This window comes from Carya illinoinensis, chromosome 3 (genome assembly GCF_018687715.1).
Source record: "Carya illinoinensis cultivar Pawnee chromosome 3, C.illinoinensisPawnee_v1, whole genome shotgun sequence".
Lineage (NCBI taxonomy): Eukaryota > Viridiplantae > Streptophyta > Magnoliopsida > Fagales > Juglandaceae > Carya > Carya illinoinensis.
Window position 1 is genome coordinate 6813781 of NC_056754.1, and position 27703 is coordinate 6841483.

The 27703-nt window shown below is 35.5% G+C and overlaps 1 protein-coding gene across 12 annotated transcripts; it reads left to right on the forward strand.

Annotated features, from left to right (window-relative positions):
• Positions 1-215: 215 nt before the first annotated feature.
• On the forward strand, positions 216-26357 carry LOC122302913. Of its 12 annotated transcripts, none has more exons than XR_006240547.1 (20): positions 216-446; positions 1757-1855; positions 2610-2800; positions 9262-9366; positions 9517-9617; positions 10449-10527; positions 10836-10847; positions 10995-11060; positions 12049-12117; positions 12214-12270; positions 18481-18558; positions 19096-19193; positions 19273-19318; positions 20766-20893; positions 22445-22553; positions 23788-23853; positions 24260-24433; positions 24549-24753; positions 24860-24932; positions 25287-25332. XR_006240547.1 is itself a non-coding variant. In XM_043114382.1 (19 exons), the coding sequence occupies exons 1-18, from the start codon at positions 338-340 to the stop codon at positions 25304-25306; spliced, it is 1506 nt and encodes a 501-aa protein (XP_042970316.1). In that variant the 5' UTR covers positions 217-337; the 3' UTR covers positions 25307-25349; positions 25807-25946. The 12 variants fall into 12 exon arrangements, 5 of the variants coding, with proteins under 5 accessions (XP_042970316.1, XP_042970317.1, XP_042970314.1 ...); XR_006240551.1 differs by lacking the exons at positions 24549-24753; positions 24860-24932 and adding exons at positions 24054-24178; positions 25807-25885 and having other exon boundaries at positions 218-446; positions 24260-24460; positions 25287-25349; XR_006240545.1 differs by lacking the exons at positions 24549-24753; positions 24860-24932 and adding an exon at positions 25807-25885 and having other exon boundaries at positions 24260-24460; positions 25287-25349.
• The last annotated feature ends 1346 nt before the right edge of the window (positions 26358-27703 follow it).

A 27703-nucleotide genomic window follows, 5' to 3' on the forward strand; every position in this document is an offset into this window, starting at 1 on the left:
ATAAAATATAATAAATAATTTAATTTTTTTAAATTTTAAAATAATAATAATATTAAAATATAATATTTTAATATTTAATCTTAAAAATTAAAATTATTATCTAAAAAATTTCAGTAGTAAAAAAAGGCAACGGTAAGTATTTATCTGCGTAGCCAGAAATTCTATTTATAATATTTAAGTGGGTAGAGTCTGTACTTTATTAAATGAGGAGAAACATTATTTTATAAGAAATATTTTATAAAATTATCCAGGCTTGCCATTGCAATCCCCGTTTAAAAACTGTATTTAGCATTGGTCATTTCTTTGCTTCACCACCACTTCTGTGGAATTGAGAGAAATGTTGCTCGGACAAGCCGCTACTAGATTGCTCAGAAGAATTCGCTTCCCTTCTCAAATCACCTCCCCTGCTCGAACAACCCGTAATGTCTTCCCCTTTTCACTCTCCGGTAAGAATTTAATCCTCTCTTTCCTTAAATTTCTTGTTTCTACTCTGCTTTTCTAGACAAATAGCTCCGATTGCCAATTAGTTAATTTGACGCGGTTATATTTGCACGCGGATGTTTAAAAATTGGAAGAATATCATGTAAAATTCGATAGTGTGATTGCCTAGTTTTGGCATTGAGTTCACTTGGGATGTTCGCATTCACTGTGATCGTAACTTCTCGTTTCATTGGTTGTTTGGAAATATATTTATATAGTTGTATATTCACTAGGAGGCCAATTAGACCATGTCGAATGGTCTAATGGAACTCTGAGATGAATACCTTAATCCCCAGTGGTATCAGTAACTGTGTTGCCCTTAAATAATGGAAGCCTGTCAAAATTTGGATGGATTTTGGGCTAGAAGAAGGTTTGATTAGAAATTTTGTTAATGTGAGATGGCTTTCCGTGTGCTCAGCGATCCTATTCTAGTTTTACGTGGCGTTTCTTTTTTGCCGGAATGGCCCAGTCCGGCACTGTTTGCGATCACTTCCCTAACCCACCTCCCGACAACCCCCCACCCCCCCCCCCCCCCCCCCAAAAAAGAAAAGAAAAGAAAATAAAATAAAAGAAGAAAAATGCTGGAAAGGTCTGTATGCCTTGAGGTTTGTTCTCTATATATCCCTGATTCGGTGCTAGATACTGTTTGGCCACAAAGAATTTTCATCTCAAATACAAAATTCTCATCTCATCATTACAACTTTTCCAAATCTCCATACAAAATATAATAAATAATTTAACTTTTTTCCTACTTTTTCAAATCCCAAAATAATAATAATATTAAAATATAATATTTTAATATTTAATCTTAAAACTCAAAATTCTCATATGAGAAATCTCAGTGGCCAAGCAGAACAATCTTTTGGTTAGAAATAAACTTCCTACTATATGAATAAAGCGGTTTTTCTTAAAGAAGCATAGTCAAAGGCTTGTGATGATACAAAATTCATCTGGTTCATTTCTTGTGATTATAGAGTGAAAATAGAATTGGTGGGTTCAAGATTCATCTGGTGGATGCGTAATGTACCCATACATTTTTTTTTTCATTTTTCTTATGTCTATGTCTCCAGTTGCGTACATTTTGTACATGCAAATGCCGAAGACTATTTTGTTCTCTAGTATTCTTGGTCTATGTAGTTCAGACATTTATTTGTGCGTACTTCTATAATTCATATACACACAAATACAAAACATTTTTATAAGTAAAAACAGAGAACATTGCAGTTAAGTTTTCTGGAAGCATTCTGGCTTTGTTCATCAGCCTTTTTTATTGCAGAAGAAATGAAATTTTCTCATCAATATGGTTCTGGAGGTTATACTTGGAGGATGAGCCAGAGGAACCCTTGTTTATGGATTCTTCTTTGTGGGCATGCCGGTATGTTTTTTTTTTTTTTTTCTCTGCTTATGGTCAGAGAACTGTATGATTATTCATTATGGACTTTTAATAATAGTTTTCTGGTTATTCTTTAGACTTTGCTATTTGGCCGAAACTTCAATTAGAATCATTCTCAAGAACAGACCTTTTAGAGTAATGATAGATATATGTTTTTGTGCTATTGGCTTTGTAATTTTATGCACAAGTTGTATACTAAGCTAAAGCTTGGATTTGGGCATGTTTTCCTTCAAATGATTTTACATGCTCTAGAGTGATTTAGGTTAGTGAATCTTTTTGTTCTTTGTTTGTTTTTTAGCAAGAAATAAATTCATTAGTAACAAAGTACAATTATGACACAAGTGGATCTCAAAAGTTTCAATCTAAAATTAATCAGATCAATGAAGCCAAAAAAAAAAAAAAAACACTATAGACTGCCTAAAACATTTCTATAACCATACAAAAGATGTTAAGAACATTGACTTAAGGGAATTTAAAGGAAGCTGAACATATTGAAGAATGCAACTCCAATCAACAATATAACCTTCTCCCCTTTTCACAGATTCTCCCTCGTCAAAATCTTCCCTAAAGCTGCTTTCCATATGAAGAATGCAACTTCCTGATGCTCTTTAACACCCCATATACTTTTCCATGGAAGCATAACAACAATGAATCCTATTAAAACATGACAACTTGCTGATAGAATTGTTCATGAGAAAAAAACAATGATATGTATGTTATGTTGATTTGCTTGAAGGAATACTTCTCGGGATAAATGCCAACCCTGTCTTCGCAAAAGAAATGCCAACTCAATCGAGTTCTGAAAATGACATTGAGGGGGCTGGTTTAACTGGATTACGAAAGGTTGAAGATGGCTCTATCATATCAAACATACATACATCTAAGTGGAGAGTTTTTACAGATAATGGGAGGGATTTATACTCGCAGGCAAGTATTTCTAACCAAAGTGACTTATTTTTTTTCTTCGTTATAATATATCTTTAATTCTTAGAAAATTATTAAAGTTTCATTCTTGTTCCTTTAAAATATTTTGTGTCAATTCCTCTTATGTACTTCCTGTGTACTTGGTCTATGCCTATTTACGGTAATAAAACTCTTATTAATTATAAAAAACAAAATATTGTGTCAATTGGGCTCTTGCCTATTCTTATGATCAATGAAATTTTGTTTATTGATCCAAAATACATTTTGTGTCAATTAGTATGTATGTTATCTCAAATGAGTGATTTCAGTCTTTTGGCACCACGACATCACATAGAATACACAAAATGTTGACATGTTTTCGTAGTACTAGTACATGACATACAACAAATTGAACATTTAGCCTAGCTGGAAAAACTTCTTTCCCACACACTTGTATTGTTGTCACCTACAGTCTCATTTGCCGTTCACCCATATAGTTGTCCTTACCCATAAGATTCTCACAGGAATTTTTTTTTTCACCTTGTTCCGCGACCTAGTTTTTGTTTATCCAAAACAATTTTTATGGTGGAACAATTTTCTTCCAATGCCAACTTGCAAGTCATTATTTTTTAAACTCATTTCCATCAAGAGTACAATATAACAAATTTGTAGCTGTTGCATTCAATGTTAGAGATTTCTCATCTTCATGATTCAACTCTTTTTCTTTTTTTGTGACCTTTACTCTATTAACTACTTTTGTTGGAATATAAGGTTCTTTTACAATATTTTTTTTCAAATTTCTTGTCTTGAGCTTGAAGGAATATTCTCTTTCTAACTTTTCAGAATGCTTAATTTTCTCCATAAAATAGTGGAGTCCAACCATTGGATTGACTTTCACCAGACATAGTTGAAATGTTAGCTATAAGATCATTGACTCAAAAGATAATTAATCTAACAAAAGAACAATTGCTTTGATACCAATTGTTGCCCAAATGACTAACCCAAGAGGGGGGTGAATTGGGTTGTTTTAAAAAATTAATAATTACAAGCCAACTACACAATGTAAAATGTGAATAAAATACTAAGTAGCAATAGCAATAAATAAAAGGGGTAAGAGAGATGCAAACTCAGTATTTTAACGAGATTTAGTCTCACTGCCTACGTTCTTGCCTCAAGTTACTTCTTGAGGATTCTCAAATTTATTATTCAACTTCTTGCAGGTAGAGATAAAAACCTATTACACATTTGAGCAATACCGCTTCAAAGAATTCGTGTAGAATACCTTCTACACTTTTTTTTTGAGAAAAGTAAGAAGATATATTCAAAAGAATAGGCAATCACCTATACGAGTGGTGATTCAACTATTCTCTCTGTAGAACTCCTACTACACTCACAATGATTACATATACAATTTTACTGTTTATACAAAAGCTGATAGTGGGTAGGTTATCATAGTACACTCCTTAATGAGTGAAATGAAAATAGTACAGAAGAGGAGAAAAGAAATTGAAAGCTTTTGATGAATGAATGTTGTAAAGCTTGTAGTTGATGTGTAGTGTGTCATTTTAAATATCTCAAATGAGCTATTTATAGACTTATGGGACTTTCTTTTCAAATTTTAAAATATTCAAATGTAAAAAAGGAGCATCACTCATTTTTCAAAGATTTCAAATAAAATTTTCTCTTTTTTGCGATCGTCAAATGCAACTTTAGTCACTTTTCAAAAATTTCAAACCAAATCTTTGACTTTCTACATATGTAAAAAAAAATATCAATCACTTTTTAAAACTTTCAAACAAATCAACTACCTTTTTCATATATAAAAAAAAACATCAATCCCTTTTCAAAATTTTCAAACTTATAATATACATGTGAGAGATGACAGTCATCATCTTTAAAAATTAAAATTTCTCTCCGTACAACCTACATGAGAGACAGAGATACTTTAAGTTCGAGAACATGTGGTTGAAGGTAGATGGGTTCATTGAGAAAGTCAGTGTGTGGTGGGCCTCTTATCAGCTCACAGGCACTCCTAGTTTTGTTTTTGCTGGGAAACTAAAAGTTTTGAAGCATGATCTAAGGAAATGGAATTTGGAAGTCTTCGGGAACATCAACGACCAGTGAAACAAATTATTTTTGGAGTTGCAGCAACTTGATGTGAAAGAGGCGGCAAGGGCATTGTCGATTGGTGATAGGGCAAGAAGATTGACTGTTTTTGTTGAACTGGAGAAAATTACTTATATGTAAGAGATTTCATGGAGGTAGAAATCACGGGCCCTTTGGTTGAAGGAAGGGGATAGGAGTACAAAGTTTTTTCATAGAGTTGCCAACTCTCATCGTAGAAACAACGCCATAGAGGTCCTTCATGAGGAGGGCTGGGTCTTAGTGGGTAGAGCTGCGATTAAGGATCATATTGTCCACTTTTATAATAAGCTTTTGACAAAATATTACCTTTGGAGATCCAAGGTAGACAGACTAATCTTTGATTCCATTGACCACACAAGTGTGGCTTAGTTGGAGAGGCCTTTTGACAAAGATGTGGTGCTTGGTGTGCTAAAAGGTATGAGCAAAGATAAAGCCCCAGGACCAGATGGCTTTCCAATGGCTTTCTTTCATGCCTGTTGGGATATTATTAAAGAGGATCTCATGAAGGTTTTTATCAAATTTCACTCCTTTATGAAATTTGAGAAGAGCCTTAATGTCTCTTTCAGTGCCCTTATTCCCAAGAGGGCGAGGTCGGTGGAAGTGAATGATTTTTGCCCCATAAGCTTGGTATGTGGGGTTTACAAGATCATCTCCTAAGTTTTAGCGAAGCGGTTGAGTAGAGTCATGTGGAAGATCATCTTGAAGTCCCAAAATGCTTTTGTGAAAGGAAGGCAAATTTTAGACTCGGTCCTCATCGCCAATGAATGCTTGGAGAGTAGAGTCAAATACGGCATTCCAGGTATCTTGTGTAAATTGGATATGGAAAAGGTGTAACGCCTCAATGGAAGGTCCAAACCACATGACTAATACTCTAAAAGGACTAGTCAATGATATAATTAGAGTCCCATTGGAATCTTATAAAGAGCAATAACTTTTCATTCCCAAGCAATGTGGGATCCCATACACCACCTACCCTCAATCTTATCATATGGGGTTATCACAATCTACCCTCCTTAAATTCCCAACGTCCTCGTCGGGCCAGGCTCGAGTCCCATATTTCTGGTTGGGATAGGCTTTGATACCATTTGTAACGCCTCAATGGAAGGTCCAAACCACATGGCCTATACTCTAAAAAGACTAATCAATGATACAATTGGAGTCCCATTGGAACTTTATAAAGAGCAAGAACTTTTCATTCCCAAGTAATGTGGGATTCTATACACCACATACCCTCAATCTTATCATATGGGGATATTACAAAAGGCTTTTGATCATTTGAACTGGGATTTCTTATTGGTTATCCTTGGTAGGTATGGTTTTGAGGAAAGATGGTGCCAGTGGATAAAGCATTATATCTTAACTGTCAGATTCTCTGTCTTGGTCAATGGCACTCCGGAAGGCTTCTTCAACAATTTTCGAGGTTTGAGACAAGGGGATCCTCTCTCCCCACTCTTGTTTATTCTTGTAATGGATGTGCTGAGCATAATGCTGGAAGGGGCAATGGATAGGGGTTTCATCTTGGGTTTCTCGGTGGGCAGTTCTCCGCATGGAAGCTTGACAATCTCCCCATCTTCTATTTGTCGACGATACTTTGATTTTTTGTGACCTGGATCTAGACCAGATTCGCTCCCTACAAGCACTTCTACTTTGCTTCGAAGTTGTATATGGCCTTAAGGTGAATTTAGCAAAGTTGGAAGTAGTTCCCATTGGCTCAGTCACTAACTTAAGAGAGGTGGTTGTCATCTTGGGCTGCAAGGTCTTATCCTTGCCTATGAAATATCTTGGACTCTCCTTGGGGGCCCATCATAAATCTAAGGTAATGTGGGAATGAATGGTTAAGAAAATTGAAGGCAAACTAGCAGGGTGGAAGAGAATTTACTTGTCTAAAGAGGGGAGAATCACACTTATTAAGAGTACGTTATTTAATCTTCCAACATACTTCCTTTCTTTATTTCCTGTGCCTGCAGGGGTGACAAATAGACTGGAGAAGATTTTTCATGATTTCTTATGGGGTGGGTTAGAGGATGTAAAGAAATTCCACTTGATCAAATTGGATAAAGTATACACCCCGTTGTCTTGCGGTGGGTTGGGTTTAAGAAAATTGCGAACCTTCAACAAAGCATTTATTGGAAAATGGTTGTGGCGGTACCATCTTGGGGGAGATGCTCTTTGGAGGAATATCTTAGATGTCAAATATGTTAGTGTCTAGGGAGGTTGGTGCACTAAAGAAGTAAGAGGGGCTTATGGCGTGAGAGTTTGGAAACTTATCCGGAATGGATGGGATAACCTTCTTGGTAACTGCAAGTTTGTGGTGGGAAGGGGCACGCGCATAAGGTTTTGGCATGATATTTATTGTGGGGATGTCGCTCTGAAAAACGCTTTCCCCTCTTTTTTCAGGATTGCATTTGATCAGGGTTCCTCGGTAACTGATAATATGTGCAGTATTGCTAATTCCATTCATTGGTCTGTGAGATTCTCTAGAGCTGCCTAGGATTGGGAGGTGAGAGTCATCACTGACTTCTACAGCGTGTTATATGTAATGACGACCCAGGGAACGAGAAATTCTCAGTCCGTTCTTACTACAATGCCTTGACAACCCACTCCTTCAATGTCTTCCTGTGGAAGAGCATTTGGAGGAGCAATGTTCCCTTCAAGGTAGCTTTCTTCGGATGGGTGGCTTCCCATGGCAAAATACTAACTATAGACAAGTTAAGAAAGCGTGGACTCTACTTAATGGATTGGTGCTTCATGTGCAAACACGACAGTGAATTTGTGGACCATCTTCTTCTTCATTGCGAAGTAGTTAAGGTATTGTGGGATGAAATCTTATCAGGGCTTGGTATTGCATGGGCTATGCCTAGGAGGGTGATCGATTTATTGTCTTGTTGGCAAGGGATAAGGGGCAATTGCCAGATAGCTGTTGTTTGGAAGATGATACCTTTATGTTTAACGTGGTGCACATGCATCGAAAGAAATGGACGCTATTTTGAGAATAGGGAACACTCTCCGGATGGTTTTAGGGCATTTTTCTTTCATACTTTATTACTTTGGGCATCTTCTATTGTATTGAATGGAACGAGTCTTAATGACTTTTATGCTACTATCCATAGCACTTAGTTTGTAACTACTCTTTTTTGTATGCTCCTTGTGTACTCGGGTTTTGCTTATTTACGTGGATCAATAAAATCTCTTTTACCTATAAAAAAAAATTCAAATTTTTAATTTTCAAATATATCATGCACATGTGGAAAATGCAACTTGATGCTTTATGAGAAAAGATTCTTTTTGAGCTTTAGCCCTTTTTCGAATTTTGAAAGAGATGTACAAAATTTACTCTAAGCCCTAAGGGCTTTATTTGTAAGCTTGTTCCCTTTCTTGCTAATGCTTGATACGTTGATGTGCTTGGCTCCATTATGTGTACAACTTGAGTTTGAGACTCATTTATGCTTATACTTGTTTGTTATCATCAAAGTCCATATATAGATATATAATTGTATGATGCTTGTAACTTCAACAAAATGTAAGATACACGTGAAAAGGAGAATCGGTTATTTAACTTTCAAACATATCATGCATGTGTGAAAAGGTCAATCAATCAATTCTCAAATTTTCAAGTTTTAAACTATCAAACATATTATGCATTTGTTGAAAAGGACAATCAATCATTTTCAAATTTCAAACTTTCGATTATATCATGCACATGTGAAAAGGACAATCAATCATCTTTCAAATTTTCAAACATATCATGCGCGTGAAAAAAGGCAATTTATCTTTCAAATTTCTGAATTTTCAAACATATAATGCACATGTGAAAAAGATTGCAAATTGATTTTTTGTGAGTTCTTAAAAGATATTTTTGAGCCTCAAAACTTTTTCAAATTAGTAAGAGATGTACAAAAAGATATTCTCAAAACTTTATGATGCGATCAACTTGAGATTCCTAGATGTTTGAACTTGTTTTTTGTCATCAAAATGCTTAAGCAGCTATGAAATTATATGATGCTTGAAACTTGGCATCAACAACAATGATTTTTAAAAGTTTGGAGGGTTGGTTTGGTACTCAGAAGTCTGCACATATTTTAAGGGTTTAAACTGACTGGTGTCCAATTCTTATTTTTCTGTCATCAAACGTTTATATTTTCATCATACCATGTGTCATAATGCCAAAAGGCTAAACTGAATCATTTGAGAAAACGCCAGGGCTAAACTGACAGAAAGTATTTGATTAGGTATCGAACATATAATTTAATCTATTTACAATATTTTGTTTGCTATTCAATGTGGTTTGGTGGACAATCCCTTGATTTTGTTTGTTTATTTGTTTGGTTCATATGCATTAGGGAAAGCTAGATGAAGCTGAAAGGTACTTTTTTTCTGCGCTACAAGAAGCTAAAGAAGGTTTTGGGGAGGGGGATCCTCATGTTGCATCTGCATGCAACAATCTGGTGGGTTTGCTATTGAGATGCTTCAATTCATCTAGTTGTGTTTCCTTGGTTATAGATATGTAAAATAGTAGAAGTTGTGAGGAATGCATCTGGTGGCAACTTTGGTGGGCCTCTTTGACAAAAAGTCACTGTTCTTTGTCATTGTTTCAGGCAGAGCTGTACAGAGTTAAGAAGGAATTTGTTAAAGCAGAACCATTGTATTTGGAGGCCATAAAGATACTGGAGGAATCATTTGGTTCTGAGGATATTCGGTATGCCCTAGTTGTATTTATGATTATCACTTACTGAAAAAGGATGTAGAGGGAATGCATAATGGAGGAAAAGGATGTAGATTTGCTGGGTTTGGTACTTAGCGGAACTGTCCTCCACGGAGAGTATGAAATTGATTTGACTATGTTCTAATTTCATGGTCTACACAAACCACTTTGATTATGGAATAATCCACATCATTGTTACTTTGATTGTAATGAAGGATTCTCTTTTTAATTCAAAAAGGCCAATTGTGTGACTATGCATTTTATTAAAATTAATTAGATGGACCAGAATATTACTGAGTGCAAAGTGGTATCATCAGTATTTCTAAACCACCACAGGTCCTTGATGTATAGAGCTCAAAATTGAACTTTGGGTGTCACTATTCTAGGCAATGCCATTGTTATTTCTACTTTTTTTTTTTTTTTAATTGATCCTAATGATTTCATGTCAAGTATTTAAATCTCTGCCTTACGATTCTAGGTTTGTCATATCAATGACATTGCTAGGGCAGTTAGCTGCTCGTGCTCATGTTTTTATGTTGAGTTTTATTCTATAGGCAGTTAGGTTCTTAAAAGTGATACAAGTTACCCTCATATATCTATGTATGCATGCATGAATGTAGTTACACGTGTAAGAATGAGAATAATGTATAGTTGTGGCTTTTTTCATCTACATTGTTTCAATGCCCATGAACGCAGTTTGACATTACCTTCTCTATGATCAACAATATTTACCCAGATATGCTAGATAATAAAACTATTATCTTGTTCAATATGTTGCATCATTGGATGCTCAGCTGAGCACTGAACCTGTTATCAATGATATAGTGTGGGAGCTGCTTTTCGTAACCTTGGGCAGTTTTATCTGATGCAGCGGAAGCTGGACGAAGCTCATGTCTGCTATGAGGTAATGAAATAATTGCAATCATCACAGGCTCAGATCTTTTGGGAGATTTGCATTGAATTTATGCATTTTGTGGCAGTCTTTCTTTTGGTTTACGAAGTTGACTGCTCTGATTTAGTTATCCTGCACATTTATTGGATATGTGTTAATTTATTTTTCCCATGCATATGTTTCTGAAATGCCACCCACGTAATCTCTCAGAAAGATACATTTATAATGTTTTCATTTATGACTGCTAAGATTTAGTATTGTTTTTTACTGACAACTTGTGCTGCTGTTTTTCTTTGGTCGGGTGATGTTTCTGTCAACAGCATGCTCTAAAGGTATGAATCATAAATATATTCTGTGACAATTGCAACTTAAAGTCTTTTTTCCTCATCAAATTCCTATTCTGTTTTTCCCATATATATTTTTAGTGTTTTAGGCTCATGGTTAACCTGTCATGTCAATATGATCTTATAATCATTCAGATACAGGGGCGTGTTCTGGGACATGACCATGCAGACTATTCAGATACTATGTATCATCTTGGAACGGTACATTTTAAAGCTTTGGGTCATACTGTTGCTTCTATTGGCGTCTTATGTTATACTTTTTAACATATGAATAAAATTATCAAGTTACATTCATTCCGTTGCTCTGATGTTCTCTGCTGTAAGAGAGGGATCCAAGTTGATAGATTTCAATGCAGTTATTATCCTTTTCCACATATACTGTTTTTGATATTTTGGTTGCCTTAGATTCAAGGTAATGATAGATGTTGAGGGTATGTAACTTCAAATTTTCATGTATGCACTTTTGGAATGTTTAATAAGTCTACTGGTTGAGTAAATAAATTTGAATAGCATGTCTGACGAGAACTTTTTTAAAGATTTGCCAAAAATCCTTTTAATTATATGCTTACTGCACATTGGATCCTTGGAGGAGAAGCATGAGACCTTCCTATTGTGTAGAAGATGATACGGCCATATAGTTATTGAACTATTTTTTTAATAAGTCCATATAGTTATCGAACTTACCATGTTTCTCCCTATATTCAGTTGCATCGATACATTTTAAAACAATTTGCTCCAAAATAAGGCTCTTTACACTTAAAAAAAAAAGATTTTTACGAAGGCATGATACTGTCATATTATTTTGCATACTTAGTAAATTTAGTTTGAACAAGTTTGTTAAAGAATCTGCACAAATGACACCAAATCAATTTGGGATTTTCTAACAATTCTCTCAGGTGTCGTCCCCAACACAAATATTTGTTTAGCATATGGAGCCAGGAGACAAACAACCATATCTTGCTGACATTGAGTTATGGGTCTAGTTATAAGTGATTCTTTAATTACAATTATGGGATCAAAGGTGCATGGTAAACAAAATGAAATATTTCATTTTCATGCCATGTTGACCTTAAATCTAAACCCGTAGTTTCTGGTTTCCTGTACGTTTTTATTTTGTTAACCTTTTCTTCTTTAATGTATGTTTTATGTGTATATGAGTGACATGAATGCAATGTAATTTTAAGTACAGGTACTATATCTTCAAGGAAAAGAGAAGGATTCTGAGGCTCTGATTCAGAATTCCATAAGGATACTGGAGGTGCATCATTATTTTTCTTGAAACTAGCAGTAATCATGGGGATTTTCTGTTTGCACTTCTCTCATTCTTATCATGAAGTTTTGTTTGAATATGTAGGAAGGTGGCCAAGGGGAATCTTCAATATGTCTTAAGAGATTGCGGTATCTGTCCCAGGTTGTCCTCACCTTCATTCTTGTGACTTTTTGGACAGACTTACAGACCTATTGTAGATCTCTTCTGTATATGAAGCTAACTGTATTAGATAATATTCCCTGCCTCCCAAAAATAATGTCTTCCTTCCCAAGACGTCCAAATAAGTGTCCACTATCCAACATTAAAAAGCACAATTCTCCAATTTCTTATATTACTTTTATCTTTTTAAAAAGTTAAGTTTCATTTGAAGCTGCGTCTACCTCTAACATGCTTTAAAGAGCATTCAAGGAAGATATTATTCTTATTATTGTTCATTATCATTCATGTTATTTGAACCAAAGATGTCTTATTTGAGACAGAGTGTTTGTGATGTTAAGTGACGAATATAAATATTAGAGGATGTTGTATCTATCACATTGAAACTATCAATTGAAGGTGGGGTTTCATTGTTGTCTCATGAAGGGTTTAAGAATGTGCATATGATAGTTTTGTTGGGAATTGAGGAGAATTGGTTTCTTACAGGCACATTTTAACTCCTAGATTGAGGCACCTTGAGATTTAAGGTTGTTGGGATCCTCTGTAGATTGGTCTAGTCTAAGTACAATCCAGGTTTATCTTCTAGTTTAATTTTACTTGTAAGCTGGTGGTTTTGTTTTATGACAACTGTTTTCCAGAGTCAGGGTCTCGATTTTCTGGACATAGATGGATTAATTTGCTCAGAGATGGTTTTGGTTGTCTTCTTTCTGGTTTTTTATGGCCTTTAACTTGATTCTACTAGTCAGTTTCTAATCCTTGTGGTTTTTAATATTATAGTCCTAGTCCTATAAGAATTTAGTAATATCAGACAATTTATATGCAGTGTGATTCATTGGATGTCTTAACTAGTGAGAAGGCATTTTGGGTAGTCATTGGCAATTAGGATTGTTCATCTGGGTTTCGGACCGGGAATTTGGGTATACCTGGCCTGGAACCCGGGTTTCAAATCCAGGCCGGATTTTGGCCCGGATATACCCGGTTTTGGATTTGGGCCGAAACCCGGGTGAATCCGGGTTTTGGAAACCCGGAAATCCAGGTACCGGGTTGTACTCGGATTTTTTTTATTTGAAAAAAAAAATCCGTTTTTGAGGTTTTTTTTTTTTTAAATAAAAATAAAAGCCTATTGTTTTTTCTTTTTTCCTTCAAATATCACATCTGATATTAATAAAACCCATATTTATACAAAAATCTTGCAAAGCATAATTCTCCTATATTTATTTTTAAAATTAAGAAAATGTATTGAATCATTTTTTATTTTATTTATAAAAGCCTATATTATGTGAAAAGCTTTTCTAAATCATTAAAAAGCATAATACTAACATTTTTCAAAATAATAAAAATATATAAAAATGAAAAAATAAAATGCTTGCAAACCAACTACATATTAAATTATTTTGTTATTTACACATTGCATTACAAAATATAAAATTACAAGATATGAATTACAAAATCATAGCATGGTCTTCTATCAGTGATTTAATCACACCAAGGAGCTACTTCAAGTGATCTGATCGAAAGAGAGCCTGCAAAAAACAAAGTTTTGAATACGTAGAAAAGCTCAACAAAATTATTAGTTTCACTGGGTAAAAAGGAAAGTAAATGGCAAACTTACTCTTGAACAGAAAGAACAGAACTAGCAGAATAAGAAACCTTGATCCCATTCAGTAATGGGATGAACTTGATGCAAGAAAAACCCTTCTCAAAGCTACTAGAACAGAAATTAACCTTGGAATTTCATTTCCAACACAAAATAGCATAACAATGATCATAATATTTGCAAGCTCTCTCTCGAGCAACAGTAGATCAAAAAGTGGTAACGGCAACAAAGAATTTTGCTGTGTTTTGGGGTTAAAACTCCGATCTTTTCCCTACTGCCATAAGGGAATATATATGCTCTGTATTCTTCTTTCTAGTCTTGGCCCGTTTGCAACCTTAAACACTAGGTAATGTGCTTTTTTTCTTCATGGCTACTGTTGTTATGATGAAACAAGGGATATCCTGAAACTCCTCTTTTCCCAATTAGTTGGAGCCAATAAGTTTTCCAAATAAGTCATTCTACTTGCAAGCTAGTATGCAGAACACACACTCTATAGTGATGACAACCAAATTTGATTTGCATGATTCTTTTTTTTTTCTTAATCTCTCTCTCAAATAAAATCATGGCAAGTAAAAAAATACAGACTTTGGTTTACCAAGTTGATAGTTTTTGCTTTAAGTGTCCATAAAGCATTTGGAGGCTGAGTTTTGTGTGATTGTGATAATAGAATTATGTGTCACATAGAAATCTAGAATAAGCCAAGATGCTTAAACAGGTGGCACTGATGAGGAGCAGTCTATCTAGAAAAATTGGTTAAGAACTTAGCTAAAAACAAAAACTTTTGGGGACTCAGTTTTGAAGGGAATTGCTATTGGGCATGGAGGAAAAAATGTTGAAGCTGAGGTTAACAACTTGATGTGGGTGACAGAAGAGTTGGATAGAGGATTAAGTGGTATGTTCTCCATGAAGTGTGTGGTGGAGATGTTATACGCCACAAACATGTAAAGGTAAAATAAACTGACTGGGGATTGGAGAATATGCATAGTGTCAAAAGAAAATGAAATCTTAGAAAACAGGTAAGTCGGTTCTCAGTTTTAGTTAATGGTACACCTGCTGGATTTTTTGATAGTTCTTGGGGTTTGCGACAATGAGACCTCTTATCCCCCCTTTTATTTGTTATAGTCATGGAGGCTCTTAGCCGGATGGTGCAGGCCGCAGTTGGTGGAGGTATTTTATCTGGTTTTCAAGTGGGTAATGGTTCTGGTGGCTCGATTACTATCTCTCATCTTTTATTTGCAGACAATACTTTACTTTTCTGTGAAGCAGATAACAACCAGATCCAAACTCTACGTGTTCTGCTACTTTGCTTTCAAACAGTGTCGGGACTCAATGTGAACCTTGGCAAATTTGAGATGGTTCCGGTGGGTGTGGTATCAAATATACGCAGTCTAGCAAGTTTATTGGATTGTCAAGTGTCCTCTTTGCCTTTGAAATATTTGGGACTTCCATTGGGTGCATCTTTTAAGGCTAAAACAATATGAGATGCGGTGGTGGAGAGGATAGAGAAAATGTTGGCTGGCTGGAAATGAATTTATTTGTCAAAAGGGGGCCGGCTTACTCTTATTAAGAGTACCCTCTCAAATCTTCCTACATATTTCTTATCTTTGTTTCCTTTACCGGCAGGGGCAGGGAACAGGATTGAGAAAATCATAAGGACATTCTTATGGGGGGGCTTGGGGGAAGAAAAGAAATTCCATCTAGTCAATTGGAAGAAAGTCTATGCTCCAGTCACACAAGGGGGGTTGGGAGTGCGCGACTTGAGAACGTTTAATAAAGCCTTAATGGGGAAGTGGTATGGAGATATCACTCGGAGGGGGGGTCTTTGTGGAAAGAAATTATTGATGCAAGATATGGAGCTGCTGGGGGTGGTTGGTGCTCCAACAAAGTGAGAGGGGGGCATGGCGTGGGTTTATGGAAATTTATAAGGAGTGGGTGGTCTTGTTTTGAGAGACGTGTTCGCTTTGTAGTTGGAGATGATACTCGCATCAGCTTCTGGCGGGATGTTTGGTGTGGAGACCAGGCATTGGAAAGAGTTTATCCAACTTTGTTCCGTATTGCTGAGAATAGGGAGGCTTCAGTGGCAGATGTGCGATTATTTTTTCAGGGTGCTCAACAGTGGAATGTTCTTTTCATCAGGGACTTCCATGATTGGGAATTACCTATGGTTTCAGATTTCCTTAGCTTAATATACTCCATGGGGACTTCTATGGCACAGTGTGACCGCTTGAAGTGGAGGGCTAGTAATCAAAAGAAATTAACAGTAAAGGCGAATTATAACCTCTTATCATCACAAGACCACTCTTCCTTTTCTTGGAAGAGCATTTGGAAGGCTCATGTGCCTTCTAAAGTAGCATTTTTTGTATGGAATGAAGCCCTTGGAAAGATCTTGACCACGGATAACCTGAGAAAGAGGGGATGTGTAGTGATGGATTGGTGTTATTTATGTAGAAAGAACGGAGAATCTGTTGATCATCTACTACTACACTGTGAGGTTACAAGGGAATTGTGGGATGAGATTTTCCAAAGGATTGATGTTGTGTGGGTTATGCCCTCAAAAGTGGTAAGAGTTGTTGGGGTGTTGGAGGAAGATGCAAAGATGTCATCAAGTGGCAGCGGTGTGGAAGATGATCCCATTGTGTATCATGTGGTGTATTTGATTGGAAAGAAATGCGCGCTGCTTTGAAGACAAGGAACGCTCTGTGGCAGAGTTGAAGAACTTTTTCCTACACACTTTATTGCTTTGGTTTTCAGCTATTGTACTAAACGGGGACAATGTTCATGAGTTCCTGTCTTTAATTCATCGCACATAGAACGTCCCTAGGTGTTATGTATACTTCCTGTATACACGGGCTGTACCTTTTTCCTGATTAATAATATTATTCTCTTACTTATAAAAAAAGAAAAAGAAAATAGGTAAGCATTTACAGAAACCAGAGGTTATCTCTGATCCATTGATAAAAGAGTAGTTACAATTTTTACATGATCCATTTACAGACAATATTTATAATTTTTACATGATTCCCAATACTGCTGGAGTACTTACAGTCATCATCACATATTTACAATGTGCAATTAACCACTCAAAACCTAGTGGCTCTTTTGCAAGAGTACTCCAAGCAGCTTATTTATATACAATGACTATACACAATCATTTACAATATTTAAACATTTTCTTTCCCCTCGGTTTCCTAGCAACCAAACAGATAAACAAAAACATAAGGGTAATGTAAATAAAAGAAATTTTCTTTTAAAAATATGCACTAATAACAATACACTCTCATAAATGAAAGGCCCAGCAGACTCCAATGATCAAAACAAAAAATGAAGGAACCCTAGATCTGGGCATAAAACACAAAGAAATGAAAACAAAACAGACCCAAATCAACAAAGTACTCAAAGGAAAAAAACCCTAAAAAAACTACTGCAGATCTGAACTTGAACAGAGATGCTAGCACAGATTGACCCTAAAAAACCCATAAAAAAAAACTTGAACATCTCAAGCAAGAGAAACGGAGAGCCCAAACTATACGTAAAGACTAAAAAACTTGAAAAAAAAAAAACCCATGTTTAACAAAAAATAGCAGATTTACCTTCTTTGTTGGGTCGAGAGAGAGAGAGAGAGAGAGAGAGAGAGAGAGAGAGAGAGAGATAAGAAATGAGAAACAAATATATATATATTTTAAACCGGGTACTGGGGTTAAAATCCAGTACCCGTGTGTAATACCCGCAACCAGCCCAATCCGGGCCGGTTTTAATAATGCGGGTTTGACCCGGGCCGAAAACCATAACCGGACACCCAGTTATCCAGGTTCTGGTTTGGACCAGGTAAAACCCGGCCCGTATGAACAGCTCTATTGGCAATGCATTAAGGCTGATTGGGAGAGGTTTTCTGGTTTTGTTGAGTCTGTGGTAGGGATATGGCTTGGTGAATGGCATAGGGCATCATGGAGCTGCTCCAGATTTGCCCTTGATACGTGAGGATAAAGATGCGGTTATAAAAAAAAACTGAGGATAAAGATGATAGGATTTATGCTTTATTGATGTTTCATGTGCAAACGTAGGGGGGAGTTGGGTTTCAATTGGTTCAGGTCTGTATCAGTTGGAAAGGTGTGTTTTTCTTCATAAAGAATGCAGTCCCTTTTTGGTTTATGTTGACGATTTGGTGAAAGAGGAACAATCAAGATTAAACATATTGAGATACCTATATTTGATCTTAAAATTTTATTTCTGATATCTTTAGTATGAATGGATACTTGCCTTTGGCAGTATTCCTATTTCTACTCTGTTATAAGTGATAATTAAATGTTACGTTGTAATTCTGAGGTGGAACCTTTTGTACTTGTAAAAATAAATAAAAATTCCATGGTGAACCTTTTGTATTTGTTCTGTGTGCACTAGTATTAGCCTCTTGGATGTTTCTAGAAACAAACCAATCCCTTATCTTACTGTAATCATTTGTGCTTTTTTATTTTTACACCCATGTGAAACTTGTGTTCATCCAATTTATACTCTCCACCTTGTTTGGTTTCTTTACTTCTCAATCTTCTGCAGAAGTCTATTTATATCTTATGATTTTATTTTTTTTCAATTGTATTTAGGTATATCTGAAGTCTAATCATCCTGCAGAGGCTGAGAATGTGCAGAGAAAGATTCTGCACATAATGGAATTATCAAAGGTTTAATTAATTTTCTTTTCCTCCTAAATATGCTATATTTTGTCTTGTTGATGCTGTGTGCCTCGGTTGATGTTTTGCTGGAGATCTCTCTTTTTTTTTTTTATTAGTAATAAGATTCTATAGAAAAACAAAAGGGCATACCCCTGGTACACGGGATATAAATAGGATGGACGTAGAAAGAAAGGAGCAAGCAATTGTGATCAGAACAATAATGATTATATTTAAGCAATGATTCTTAAGTTCCTTCCATAGCCCTATCATTTTGGTTACTGGTGCCTTCAATTACTTCATACAATGGGATAAGATATCTTTTATTGGAAAATTGTGTTATAACCTTTCATACCTGTGTGAAGTTGGTTTGTCTCAAAGCACAAATAGCTGCGTTCTACATATGTATCTTTGCATCCACGGGTGCATATATGTAGATATTTTTGTATTTAAATATACATGTGTGAGTACGTGTGTATGAGATTTAAGTCTATTCTAACTTTACTTGTTTTGATAATTTTTAACCTTGTTATTGTTCATGTAAGACAGGGATGGAATTCGTTGGACACTATTGTTGCAGCTGAAGGGCTGGCCCTGACCCTACAATCTGTTGGGAACTTAAAGGAAGCACGGGAGCTACTTGAAAGGTCAATAGTTAAGTACATAACGATCCAAAACAGTAATTTCCTGATGATTCCAAATGATACAAGTTTCTTATCCTTGTAGGTGTCTAGATGCCCGTAAAACATTACTTTCAGAAGACCATATTCAGGTCTGCTGTTTTTACAGCTTGAGTTCATATAATATATTGTCAAACTTGGATTTTTGTAATTTGCACAATTTAAGTGATTCATTGACTTCTTGTCGTTGTATCTATAGTTTTCTTTCTTGACGTATAGACAAGGTCGTCTTTAATTATTAGTTCTAAATAAAGAAACAATACACGTCTTTGCATTTATTTATATATTTCTTGTGGATCCACTTTATCTATATCTCATCACGTCTTGCCATGTTTCAAGAATGTTTCTTGTTTAATAAAAAGGATGAACACTTTCCAGAAATGTTCCGCACACGAAAAAAATTGAAAAAGAAGAAGATAAAGACTTATATAAATGGCAAGATAAGGCTATAAATGATTAATCAAATCTATCGGGGGCAAAATATATGCAACCACGTGTTAAAACAACCTGGTATCAAGACACAAATCTACCGATTTTTGTGCAAAGGAATGATGCAAATTTTGTTTACTTATGGGAATTTGTTACAATTTGTTAATCGTACAAGTTTAGAAAATTATCAAGCTTTAAGATTGTTTTTCTTGAGCAGGGAGCTGGCATTATGTGCCTGCTAGCTGTGACCAATCGTGCAATTTTAAGAGGTATAGAGAGAGAAGTGGGGTTGCGAGGAAGAAAGTGGGAGAAGTGCGGTCAGTATAGAGAGACTGAGTTTTAAAACCATGATTACTTGATTGTTTTACAATCAAAATGACCAAGATTCCAAAGTTGAATGTATTTTCATGAAACCCAACTTAGTTTTGCCGGTTAACACTAACAGTGCTAACTGATCTCACTGAAGAGAAGGTGGATCTATTATACCTAATATTTTAAACTAGCATTTTCCTTAAAAAGATAGCATTGAGATTTGTTTTGTTGTTTTGAGAGTTTCAAGGAGTTTTGTGCACTTATGGTTGAAAAAACTAAGTTTGAGTTTGTACTTACTGGAACGACTACATTTCGATTTTACTAACAAAAATGTTTCAATCTGCTATGTTCATAACCAGCAGATTCTCTACATTGTTTCTTCTGCTAATTTCTGCCAGCAATTTGCATCACTATATGTCTGGTTTTGCTCTTGCTGGTGGTTGCTATGCATACAGTGGGACATGACTCCATAAACTCTTTGACAGCATTTGCTTTGGGTTCTATATGATGACCAACTTTGATTTCTTTTGACTATTTCTTAAGTTCCCACATGAAAATTTAACTAACGTTGACCTCTTTAGACTGTGAATGCCTCGATGATTATACGAAATTCAGCAGTTTAGTGATTTTCTTTCTATGTTGATATCCAAACTGATGCCTAAACTCATTTGTTTCATTTAGTTATTATTTGAACCACTACCTATTCTCTTTTTTCTCCTGTTTGTTGATAATACGAATGCTATGAGGAAAATATATCATACCTCTTGAATGAGGCTTTCTCTCTTCCTCCTTTGGCAGATTGGTGCCAACATGCTTCACATTGCTAGGGTGGCAATGCTTAATTCCAACCAATTGAGGAAATTGGGTATTTCTGGAGCGAGCGAGGAGCTTGAAAAGGCAAAGGATCTTTTAGACAATTCAATAAGGTTTCTGTTCTTTTCCCACTATATAAGTATATCTCAGGTTAGGGTAGTATCAAAGTTAAGCTGCTATTCGTTCTTTGAATTGTTTTAATAGTAACATGATTACTACTATTCTTTTCAAACTTCTTCATTTGTACCTTTTTCCTGCTAAAGGCTTCACCACCTATTACCATGGAGTTTACTTCTTATTGGTGTTTTAATTATGTGTAATAGAGAAAACAGAAGGGGATTGATTCTCGTGATGTTCATAATAATGTGAGAGAGAGAGAGAGAGAGAGAGAGAGAGAGAGAGAGAGAGAGAGAGAGAGAGAGAAGGCTTTGTACTAAATTAGAAAAATTATATAAGATATTCATCCTCCATGTCGTTTGAAAATAAGAAATTGCTACTTGAAAAAAAAGAAAATACATGCCGCAGTTTCATTTTTTATATAGGATTTAAACAACACAACCTAAGTTCTGTTTGATAACATGTTAACTCAAGAAGGGGAAAAACTTGCTAACGTTGCTAATTTCATCAATACCTGTTCCTCTGTCCCATATTGCTTGTCATGTTTAGAAAATCTAAGGTACGCCATTAATTGTATCATATTTAAAAGAAAAGGGTATAATTTTCCAAAGCTACCCTCCTTATTTGAACTTAAATAAAGCACATGAAAAAAGGCACTTCATTTTTTAATTGAGTCAAAAGTGAAATTATGAAAATTATGAAAGTTATTTCCATTGAATTTTTTACTTTTTGAGTGGAAAAGATTTTTGGACATCCTAAAAAGGAATAGAGGACCAACAATTTGGTACAAAGTGAGCAAAAGGAAGGGGGAAATGGGAAAAAAGATAACATCTGTAGTGCTTACATACCTTGCAATGTAGTATTTTTTGCCTAATTTTTTTATAGGATTGTGCAAGTTTTCAAGCTCTTTGAAATTGATACGTTTGTTATAGCACTTGAGCTCGAGAATCTCATGGAATTAGAATTTGCAATCTATGGGATAAGCAATCCAATGAAAGTGCACGTGATTTGCAATTTTGCACACCTTTTCTTTGATATTTTACATCTTGGCGGTGGTAAATCTGCTCCATTCATAGATGACCAAGAATGAGAGTTTCTTTAACTTTATTTCAAGAATGTCCAATAATTTCCAGATGTCAAAACCATAATTTTTAATTTACACATTTTTGCTTGAGGATGAGCAACCTGTGCCCCTAGTCCCATCTTTAAAATTTACAGTCTCTTCAAGAAGTCAATTATATGTCTTCTAGTACAAAAACGTCACTATCTATGGAGAGACTGTACTTTTGATATCATAAGCTGTTTATCCTTCACTTGCCTATGCCAGCGAGTTCCTGAGAAAATACTGCTATTTTTGACTGTGATGTAAGTTTCCAGCATGCTTCACTCTTTTTTCCTTTTGGAAAAAATCAGCATGTTGCCAAATCTTGTAAATTTGCTCATATATTTTTCCCTAGATTCCCTCCTGTTGTGTTGATTCTTACAGATTGGTTGGTCATGCTGATTCTTACAGATTGGTTAGTCATACTGCTCTGTTTTCATGTTAGGATAGCAAGGCGAGTTTTAGATAAATTGAGTAAACAGAAAGGCAACTTGAGGAGTAATGGTGCACCTGGAGAAACAAGGAAGGATGCTCGTGTGGCATTGATCATACTGGTCAGTTTCTCTATACTTTTTATGAGATTTTTTTCATGGAAATTCTGTTTTGGTTTTCAAGATTCTCCCTGCTTTTTTTTTCCTTGTTCTTGATTAGCAGCCAGAAGCTGTAGAATGTTTCATTAGTTCTTCTTATCGGTTAATATTCATATATATTTTTATTTTTGCATATTAGGTCTGCTTTATACAAGGTAGACAAGGTAATGACTCCCATCGAATCAGATAATATGATGGGAACATCTGTTATAAGCTTTATAGGTGTATAAATGTATGTGTATGCGCGCGCGCCTGTATATATATATATATATATATATGGATGTATATGCCCTTTATATGATTATCTTTTCATCCAGATTAAGTTACCTTACTGGTGAGGTCCATTTTATATCCAAGAACGGGGGATTCACAAACAGAAATGCTAATGCTGCCACTAATCTAGAAACTGATTTAAGTTCCATAAAAGTTAGAAGCATGGCTAGATTTAGAGGCGCACAATAAATGAGGCTGTAACGACATTCAAGAGCGGCACCGAAGTAATACACAAGTATTGAGATATGGGGTACCTAACCTGTAGCCGTAATCATTTGGATAATATCAACTCCTCTCAGAATCACTCCCAAGCTGGCAATTGGTGGTGAACATAAAACTCGAGAACCTTCAAGGTGCTGTTCATGGGAAAAAGTTCTGAAACAGCATAAATTATGTGGGTCATATAACTGCAACATATGAATATATCAAAACATGTCGCATGATAAAAACAAAGCGCCCCAGAGTGCTCTCTCTCTCTCTCTCTCTATATATATATATATACACGCTTATTGATTAACAATTGTAGTTGTCTCTTGGGTTTGAATGGTTATTATTATTATTATTATTTTTTGAGGTCCCTTGCTATTAAAGTGATATGTGCGTGATGTGCTGATATTCTGCCATCTAGAATATAGCTAAAAGGCCCAAATTAGTGGTCTTGGATGCTGAATGGGTACTGTTTGAGTATTGCAGCTTTTGCTTGAGTTCATGTTGTTTAGTATTTTTGGATCTGACGCCACTGGAAGTAATAGATGATGTCACACTATCGATTGTTAGTGTGGAATAGATTGAAAGATAAAAATAAAACACATTAATGTAGTCATCTTAGATGTTTAATATACCTTGGTTCTAACTAGTGACATTACCTTGTATGGTTGCTAGAACTTCCAATATGAAATTGATGAATTTGTTGTACTGCTTGCAGTTGCAATCACTCAATGCTCTCGGGCTCCTACAGATTACCAAGCAAGAAGATTCACAAGATTCTCAGGTTGGTAATCAAGACTTTTTACAATTTTTAACAGCTTTTCCTAGCCCTTATTTTTAATTGCCTTTGTTTGAAGAATTCGGTTTCTCTCTTTTCATGAGGAGGTTTGCCAGGATATTCCTTTCCAAGAAAACTCTAGCTAAATTCCTCATGCTTGAATATTCAGCTAGCTACAACTCTGAAAGATTGATGCATAACTGCAGAAAATCCTGAATCTATAAAAGAATCTCACAGAAAGATGCAAAGAGAACTTGAAATGAAGACGCATATGGTTGGCCATATGCAAAATCTTTTCCAGGTCTCACATAACTTTTGAAAGAGGCTTAAGGTGGAAGTCAAACATACAAAGTTGAATGCTATCACTTACTTGCTTTTGGAACACTAACCACCTATTTTATGGTTTGTCAAGGTTCACCCTCATTCCAGAATCCTTTCAAATCACTGTAACCCAACTATATTGTCTCAGCTAGGAGCACATTATGTCAAAGAAGAGCAGAATGTTATCATCAAATCTTGATTGGCTTATTGGAGAAAGTTTTGCCGTCTGCTATAGAACCCTCTACCAATAACGGTCTTTGACCGGGTGCTGTATTCACTTTAGATAGTACTGGTGATTCCTTATTGTGATTGAATTGCTGAATCTTTTAACTTCCATTGGTCTCATGCTTATCTGGGCTTTACATTTGTATTGATTATAGCAAGGAATTAGCTTCTTGCAAAAGAAAGCTGGTGTACTCAAGGAGTGAAAGGAATCCCACTTTCCTTCGCTATTTCTATCATTAAAAAGCCTATAGAATCAAATCTTCTATCCTTGACCCGACTTCCAAATTATTTGGTGGTGAATATTTTGTTACTGCCTCTTGAGAGTCAAAGCGGCAAATCTTTGTGGATGACCGCACACGGGTGTGTGTGTGTGCACTCATGTTTTTCTTAATTTATTATACTTGCCCATCCGTGTTATAATATTTCTTTGACTAGCTTCTTTTTCTTCACAATTATATCTAATTAGCCAATGTCGGGACTGAGATGGATGGTGCTAGAGCCGACAACTGGGATGGATAGTGCCAGAGCTGACAACTCTGGTGAGGAAACCATTAGCTAGGGTCTCACTTTTGAGGTGAATCAACAGGATGATAATTAGAAAGAGAAGTAGATGAATTAGCCATATGTTTGATTGCTTCAGAATTGATGACCCACAGGTTGCAAGTGGAGAATAAAGTTATAGATGTCTTATCTGACTTGGGTTGGTGGCAATCCATGGAAATGGAAATTGAAATGACTGCTTTTCCTTAAGAGTGAGAGTTGGGAAAGGGTCATTACTGTGGCATATTTTTTTATCCTTTTGATATTGTGCCAAACATCTTCCTATGATTGTTTTGTTTGAAGTAATCTATTCCAAATGGATGAACCAATGTTACATTTCTCTCATGGAACAGGAGCATTTACCTGTTGCTGAAGCCGAGAATGCACTTTTCCAATGCATTTCCGCTTACAAAGAGGTACACTTTGACCGTTGAACATTTTAAATACTTTGGATGAAAGGAACTAATACGATTTGACCAAGCCAGCATGTGTGATGTTTTCCCTGCTGAAGAAGTGTAATGTTAAAAGTTAATCTGTGATTTTGCTAGTTGGGAACATAAATTCTCATTTACGTGTGGTGTTCTCATTTTGGCTTGATTTATGAATGTAGTAGGAAACAGCTAATACATTAAATGAGAATGTTGGTGAATTTTTTTTTCATTATTCAGAGTAATTTATTTGTGGTGTTCTCATTTTTGGAACATAAATTCCTTCCGATAACATGCATTTAGATTGCAGATATTTTTGCTTAAATCACCCTTTTGAAGTGTTTAGATTTTGATACAAACAGTATCTATTTACTGAATGAAGATATTGGCTTGATTTATGAATGTAGAAGTAAAAATGCTAAAGTTTGGGCGTGTTTCTCTGCAGTTTGAAACCGTGAAGTCTATTTCTGACTCCCCTGAAGTAAAGGCCGAGCATCTCTCCTGTTTGAAGCATCTTTCAAGCTTAATGCGCAATAGCAGTACCAATGGGACACGAACATTTAGAGGAGCAACTTTACAAAATCTGGAAGATGAAATCAAGTATGTTGAATCTGAAATTTCACCTTACAGGAAACGTAAAAGCTAAGCGGGAAGCTGATTATGGCAGCAACAGCGGCAGTTACTGCCAGAAAATCATCTGAAGGAGTAGGTCCAGTACTTATGCCACCTGCCATGCACAAATGAACATAAATGGTTCCTCTACATTATATTGTGATAACTCAAATTTATTGGTGATAGAAATAGGTGCTGCCTAGGTACACATGAAAGTATACAAAAGACACCTATACCTTCTTTTCAGCAAGTGGGATTTTTGCGCGAAGTTTACAGGATTCTAATACATGAGGCACATGAAATTGTATCTGTTGTTTGCTTGCCTACTTTTAGAACATATTTTGAAGTTTGAAATAAAAAAATTTCAGATCCTGATTATTATAATTGGATTTAAATCATAGTAATTATGTTTAAGAAGCAACACAAGGTTACCTGATGCTGTATGATTGAAATTGCACTTTCAATCTTGTTGACTGGAGACGAGATAAATTCATTGATGTTTATTTTATTGAATTTTTTGACTAATATTCCCAGCAAAACTACTATTAACTGAGCAAGGTGGCTCGATGTATATGATTAATTGTTATAGGCTGAATAAAGGTTATAATCCTTAGGGATGTCAATTTATTCCACCCTATCAGAAGCCAACCTCGCTCTGAATGGGGTGAGTTTTTCTGTCCTATTAAAGTGATGGGTAGAGTGCGACTTGGTTCTGGATGAACACAGGACAAGAATTTGGTTTTTGCTCTGTACCTTCCCTTCTGTTTTATTCCAACATTGATATAAGTTTTGAGAAATGATATTTGCAGTATTAAGATTTGCAAGTTTTGCATATTCCTTTTAAAAAAAAAGTAGGTAAAGCTGAGACTCGAATGAATTTTTTTTTTTTCTAATGGTACTTTTTTTTTTTTTTTTTTCGTAAGAAAGTATATGGGACTTGCACGCTTTAGGACTTATCTAGCATTACTAATAAGTTTTAGATATTTTAAAAAATAATGCTGGTGAATGTGTATCTCATGCCATTGCTTATCATTTTATATCTTCTCTCTGTGGGTAGTCTCCTCAATTGATAGCTTGACGTGGTAACCTTGTCTCGCATCGATGTTGACCCTAATGGCTGGATGTGTGTGCAGTGTTGGTGTTAGGTGTCCCTTGCGTGGCTTCATCCTCGAGTGGGAAATCACCAATTAACATGGATTATCTAGAAGGTGGAATTCTTGAAATCTCAACCTTTGTTTGTGACTAAATGCATGGTTCGGATTTTTTTTATCTATGACAATTACTTCCTTCAACAACTATAGGATGACAAAATCTATTAAGAACTTTACGGCATTCTTATCCTAATAAATGTGAAATTTATTTAATCAATTTTGGGTTTTTGATCGTTGAATTGGGGTATTGCATGGACCGGATTGAGTCTTCGACGGATTTTTGTTATTTCTAGAAGTTTTGATTTGTGATGCTGTGATTCCCACGGGGCTTAAATTTTCCTATCTTCTTTTAGAACTGGAGGCGGATTAGAACTTAGGAAGGGTTCCAGCTTTGCCTTCCCCTGCACGAAAGCCTCAAAATAAAAGGAAACGAGTCCCCATCCAAATCAACATATACTTCAACGTATCAATATATATAGTTATTTTTATATATTTCTTACGCACTTTACATTAGTCAAAATAATTATTTTATATTAAAAAAATACAGTTAATCATATTAGTAGAGTACTTGATGAGTAC

Excerpts from the sequence above, each read along its gene's own strand:
- LOC122302913 (XM_043114379.1), top strand. The coding sequence starts at position 338 with ATGTTGCTCGGACAAGCCGCTACTAGATTGCTCAGAAGAATTCGCTTC. Across the intron at positions 12,118-12,213 it reads ATTCCATAAGGATACTGGAG|GAAGGTGGCCAAGGGGAATC; the intron begins GTGCATCATTAT and ends TTGAATATGTAG. Across the intron at positions 23,854-25,286 it reads AAGATTCACAAGATTCTCAG|GAGCATTTACCTGTTGCTGA; the intron begins GTTGGTAATCAA and ends CTCATGGAACAG.